Source organism: Olea europaea, chromosome 1, assembly GCF_002742605.1.
Source record: "Olea europaea var. sylvestris chromosome 1, O_europaea_v1, whole genome shotgun sequence".
NCBI lineage: Eukaryota > Viridiplantae > Streptophyta > Magnoliopsida > Lamiales > Oleaceae > Olea > Olea europaea.
Window position 1 is genome coordinate 5,015,876 of NC_036237.1, and position 5,745 is coordinate 5,021,620.

Here is a 5,745-nt window from a genome sequence, read left to right on the forward strand (position 1 = left end):
GAAACCAACACAAAAATGAATACATGACTAATAAAAGTTAAAAGAACAAACCTTCCTATTCCTTCCTATTCTGAGTCTCTTGATTGTACCAAATTGCTTAAAGAAACCTGCAAAGTTTGTATTGATATCCGCGATTGTGGACATACATTGCATTCATGTAAATTAAATTCGAAGAATAAACTAACCTTCCATTTCATTCTCATAAAATCCATGTGGAATTCTTCCAATATATAAGACAGTTGCTTTATTCTCCCTTTCTTCAATCTTCGAAATCTTCCGCGCCAGACCACCCTCCAACGGCTATTAGTTTTTCAACGAACCAACATATATAATAAAAGCATATATTACAAAATTAGTAAAAACATAAAAATGAACACACATACTGATACATATAGTAGATACAACATAAACACGCACAAAAAAAAAAAAAAAAAAAAAAAAGATCATACCACAAAATCAGGACTATCGTCTTTGGAAGCAGAGAATTGCGCAGAGGCCTTCCTCAAATTCTTCACTATTGATTTCTTTTTTGCTTTCGTCCCCATATCTATACAATACTATTACACACACACACATCAGAAAAAATTTCTGTGACGCGAGTGATAAAAATTTTTTTATCAAGAAATCAGGGTTTTACCTTCTGGTGAGATATCCAGAGAGATTTGGGGTTGACAGGAAAGTGAGAGAGGGGCTATTCAAAAACCCTAAGACCGATGCAGAGAAAAGGGAACGGGCTTTTAAACGGGCTTATTCGGACTCATATTAGGTGGTTTAAATCTGGGCTTTACCTGGGCAGGACTGGCCAAGTGGCCAATACCGATGTTCATTCAGTGGGCCAAGTGGCCAGTACCGATGTTCATTCAGTGGGCCAGGTGTGCCTATGAGCCTTAATAAAAATAGAAAGTGGAAGCAACATATTTTGGTTTTTTTAAATGACCAAAAAATAAAAATTTATTGAATTTTGTTAATTGACATCAAAAGTATACATAAGGAATTACATAATATGATATGAAGAAAAAAGATTAACAAGAAAAATTGATTATGTTTTAAATTAACAAATGGTCGAGTACAATATGGCATTATATAATACATTATGTAACCATTGATGTACATGCAGTGAGATTAAAAATTATTCGAACATGCAAAAGGATTTGAATAAGTAGACCTTGTCCAAATTCAGTAAAATCGGAACTTGTACGGTAATATAGTAATTAATTATCCAATAATTCTACTACACATTTCATTGACAAAAAAGTTGTATCCTGTTTAAATGGGTAATTAGTACACAATGTCCCTATGTTTCATCATTATTGTGGAAGATGTCACTGTCTTTCATTTATTGGCATTTTTATCCTTCATTGTTCAAAATGTCATTTTCATCCATTTCTTCAACTAAAAGTTGTGAAATGACAAAAAATACCATTCTTTTTAAATAAAAATAAAAAAAAATTAATTGCAATCATAGTCCCAATTTTTTTAAAAGTGCAAATGAGTCCCAAATAAATTAGTAAAAGGTCCTTATATTTTAATAGAGTAATTGGCACAAAACGTCCATACCTTTCAAGTCTATTGTGAAAAACGTCCATACCTTTCATTTTTTAGCATTTTGCCCTTATTTCAACCTTTTTTTGCGCTGGATGTTCTTCCGTCCACATTCCGTCATTTTTTCTGTTAATTAAATACAAAAATACCTTATTCTTTCCATAGATAAGGGTAAAATTGTCCTCATCCATTTCGCCCCTTTATTCAACCCTTCAATAAACAAGGGTGAAATGGAACAACAGCTGAAGAAAGCTGAGATTACTCAAAGGCGTAAAATGCAAACTGAGAAAGCAGCATGGGAATCAAATGTTTGCTTTTTCTCTCTACTTCAATTTATTGTCATCTTGTATGACTTTTAGAATTTTAAAAGCATGGAACATCAATTTTGTAGGCAGAGGCAATTAGAAAAATACTCAATCAAGATTCCAATAGGAAGAAGCGAGAAGATAAAGTGAAGAAGCCCCAGGAGGAGTTGGCACTGGTACTGTATTTCTTCTTGAGCCCTCTATTTGAGTATTGTTATGAAGCTAACTACTAATAATTTTTTCTTTTCTTTTTTGGAACAAAAAATACATGAGAAGGCGGCCAGTGCTCAAATGCTAGTAGCATCAAGCACCATTAGATGGGGCATGGGCCCGACTGGGACCACTGTCACTTTCCCAAAAGATATGGGTTTTCCCAAAATCAATCACGAATTGTTGTGTGTATAAACAGGAGGAAAATAGAAGAAAATAGAGACTTTTCTTGCCAAAATTTTGAAAGGTTGGGACGTTATTCTCAAATTTTTAAAAAATGTAGGGATGTTTCTCGCCAATACATTTTAAAGGTAGGGATGTTCTCAGAAAAATTATAACAACGTAGGGACTATTATCACAAGGTTAATTCAATTCTTAGAAGAAGTGAATAAGACCAGTTCATCTTCTCCATAGAGCCAAAATAAGTCATTCATCATTAAAATGTAATACGTACTTCCCAGCACCCATTTCCACTCATTCTTCTCAATTTACCCAGTGGATTTCATCCTTAATAAGGATATACTGGAAGTGAACATCCAGCATAATCTTTATAAATTGACCACCATTTAATATATGTCTTTCTAAATTTTTCCAGTAACCCAATATGACAGTAACAGTAGTTATGGAATTGTGAAATATAATGTTGTTCACAACATTTTTTCTTTATTTAACATAATCATTTAAAGGATTTTTATATTCATGTTGCTGCTACTTTTACTTATGGACTAAGTTGATGGCTAGAAGAAGGAGTGAAATGGACGAGGACAATTTTATCTTTGTTTATGAAAGGAAAAATGTATTTTTGTACTTAATTAACGGAAAAACAGATGGAACGTGGACGAAAGGACGTCTAGTGCAAAGAAAGGTTGAAATGAGGGTAAAATTGCCAAAAAATGAAAGGTAGGAACGTATTCCAAAATAGACTTGAAAGGTAGGGACGTTTTGTGCAAATTACCCCATTTCAATATTATTGTGAAAAATGTCCCCACTTTTTATTTTTTTTTTGGCATTTTTACTCTTAATTATAACTTTAATAACCATAATTTCTTCCATTTTCACCCAATTTCTCAATAATGACGAATATACCATCTTATATAAATAAAATGAAGAAAATGAAGAAATAATTTTTTTTAATTTCTAATTTTTTAATAATTTATTTGGGACTCATTTTGCACTTTTTACAATTTTTTAAATTTTTTATTTTTAATAATTTATTTGAAACTCGTTCACACTTTTCTAAAAATATTTATTTTTTAAATAATTTATAAGGGAATCGTTTGTATTTAAATAAATTGGTACTATGGTTACAATTAGTTCTTTGTTTTTCATTTTTTAAATTTTAAATATGAGGGTATATTCGGTTTTTCATAGCTTTTATTGAGAAATTAGATAAAAATGGATAGATATGTGGCTTGCGCAATCAAATGTGTAATTATGGGTGAAAATGTCAAAAAGCGAAGGGTAGTGCATTAGTTCACAACAATAGTAAATGTAGGGGACATTATGTACTAATTAACATTTTATTAATTTATTTGGGACTCGTTTGCACTTTTTTAAAAACTTAGAACTACACTTGCAATTAGTTCTTATTTTACTTATATAAAATGTTATATTCGTCATTTCATAGCTTTTACTTGAAAAAATTGATGAAAATGACATTTTTGCATAATGAGATGTAGAAATAAGGATGAAAATATTAAAGTAAAATAAAAAGTAATGACATTTTTCATAATAATGATGAAAAGTAAGAACCTTATGTGCTAATTACCCAATTAGAAACCTAATTTTATTCTAGTAATTCATTCGAAAGAAGAAATAAAGACGTACAAAATTTATAAAGGTTTCCTCAAAATTAATCACTATACGAGAATATTATCCTCCTACTCCATTATACACAAATTGAGAAAAAATATAAATGTAGGATCATCTCAAAGAATTGTCTCAATTGTTTTGGTCAAACACAGATGAATGTTTTTCTATAGTTACCCTTGATGAAATTACGAAAACTATATTGTAGGTCATATTTACACAATATATGGATAAAGGAGCCGATCGAAAAGAAAAAGTATGAATCTTTCTTTTTTTAACATAGAACGAGTGGGTTATCTTCTTCTTTTTCCCTCTCTTTCATTTCATTTTAATTATTTTTTCCTTTTAATTATTTTTTTTCATTTTAGGCTAGGGTAATATGTTCATCAGGACCTGGTATATCTGCTCAAAGCGAATTGGTTGGTGCTAGAATCCCTTTGCATGCTCTTAATTCATGCTTAAGAATCCAGCAAAAATATTTAACGGATTGAATCGATTGATAGTAAAATCAGGAAATTGATGATATTATAGCCCAGCCAACTTTTTAGGACATAAAAATAAAATTTTTTACTGTTATACTTTCTTCAAGCCGCAATTGTTGACCTTTTAATTATTTTTTTTCATTTTAGGCTAGGGTAATATGTTCATCAGGACCTGGTATATCTGCTCAAAGTGAATTGGTTGGTGCTAGAATCCCTTTGCATGCTCTTAATTCATGCTTAAGAATCCAGCAAAAATATTTAACGGATTGAATCGATTGATAGTAAAATCAGGAAATTGATGATATTATAGCCCAGCCAACTTTTTAGGACATAAAAATGAAATTTTTTACTGTTATACTTTCTTCAAGCCGCAATTGTTGACCGATTGTGTCATGTGTGGGACCCAGATTCCATGCCAATGGTCAACTTTTTCATAAAAATGATTTGGAAAATATAGCACAAAGAGGCTGATATGCTCGCCTGATATATTCAAATCACATCATCTCGAATTTTGAATCATTAAAGTCATGACATCTCGAACATCGAATAGATAAGAGAGAGAAACGAAGTGGATGGGAGGACCCACTCATTATTGACGGTGTCATGATTTAAGTGGCTCAAAGTCTAAATTGTCGCAATCTGAATAGATTATTCTACCATGTATACATATTGGTAGTGCCACTGAATTTTTCTCGAGAATTAGACACCATTTTCAAGTTCCACCGAGTTATCAACTGAGTTACCCTTTATGTAGATAAAAGAAGCACAATAATGATCAATTACCAAGGTTTTGTACATATAAAAATATAATAATAATTACATGTCCAATCGTTGGGGTTCAATAAAGTAATTAATTGCAATTATAACATGAAATGCAAGAACAATTCAAGATCGCATATCTAGACGAGAACTAAACTCCTTTCCAACATCACAACGGCACAACCCATAGGGAGACCTTTGATAATATTTCAAAATTTATATTTGTCCTCGTGGTTTAAATGTAGAAAAATTTGCCATTAAAAATTGATATCTTTATATATGTATTCGTATTCTATCAAACAACAAATGCAGCCTAGGGGAAAATAGGCCACATCTTCGACCATGGGATTAGAGTTCAAAACTTGTGAATCACATTGTAATTTTTCAAAGGGTAATCGTGGGTTATAGTAAAGAGTGTGCTTTTTAATATTTTGCAATACTAATTTAAGTGACAGTAAGTGTCATTAAATGAAAGTTACAATGACCTTTAATTGAACATATTACATAATGCTATATAAGTTGATGCCATATAACATTATTCTTTAATGAAAGAGTGGGCTTTAATAAAGCTAATTTGCAAAACTATTTCGATTCATTCTAGTCATGAATAGTTTAAATACCGATTGATCCACATATAC

General features: G+C 31.1%; 1 protein-coding gene across 2 annotated transcripts; it reads right to left on the minus strand.

Moving 5' to 3' along the window:
- Window positions 1-6: 6 nt before the first annotated feature.
- Window positions 7-728, minus strand: LOC111398099 (uncharacterized RNA-binding protein C1827.05c-like). Of its 2 annotated transcripts, none has more exons than XM_023025988.1 (4): window positions 638-728; window positions 450-547; window positions 186-300; window positions 7-107 (listed from the first exon to the last, which is right to left on the minus strand). In XM_023025988.1, the coding sequence occupies exons 2-4, from the start codon at window positions 543-545 to the stop codon at window positions 28-30; spliced, it is 291 nt and encodes a 96-aa protein (XP_022881756.1). In that variant the 5' UTR covers window positions 546-547; window positions 638-728; the 3' UTR covers window positions 7-27. The 2 variants fall into 2 exon arrangements, with proteins under 2 accessions (XP_022881756.1, XP_022881036.1); XM_023025268.1 differs by having other exon boundaries at window positions 450-557.
- Window positions 729-5,745: the final 5,017 nt, after the last annotated feature.

Bases quoted from the DNA above. Each gene is read 5' to 3' on its own strand.
- LOC111398099 (XM_023025988.1), bottom strand. From the start codon at position 545: ATGGGGACGAAAGCAAAAAAGAAATCAATAGTGAAGAATTTGAGGAAG. The intron at 301-449 runs GTATGATCTTTT...AAAAACTAATAG, and splicing joins ACGATAGTCCTGATTTTGTG to CCGTTGGAGGGTGGTCTGGC. The intron at 108-185 runs GTTAGTTTATTC...CAAACTTTGCAG, and splicing joins TTATGAGAATGAAATGGAAG to GTTTCTTTAAGCAATTTGGT.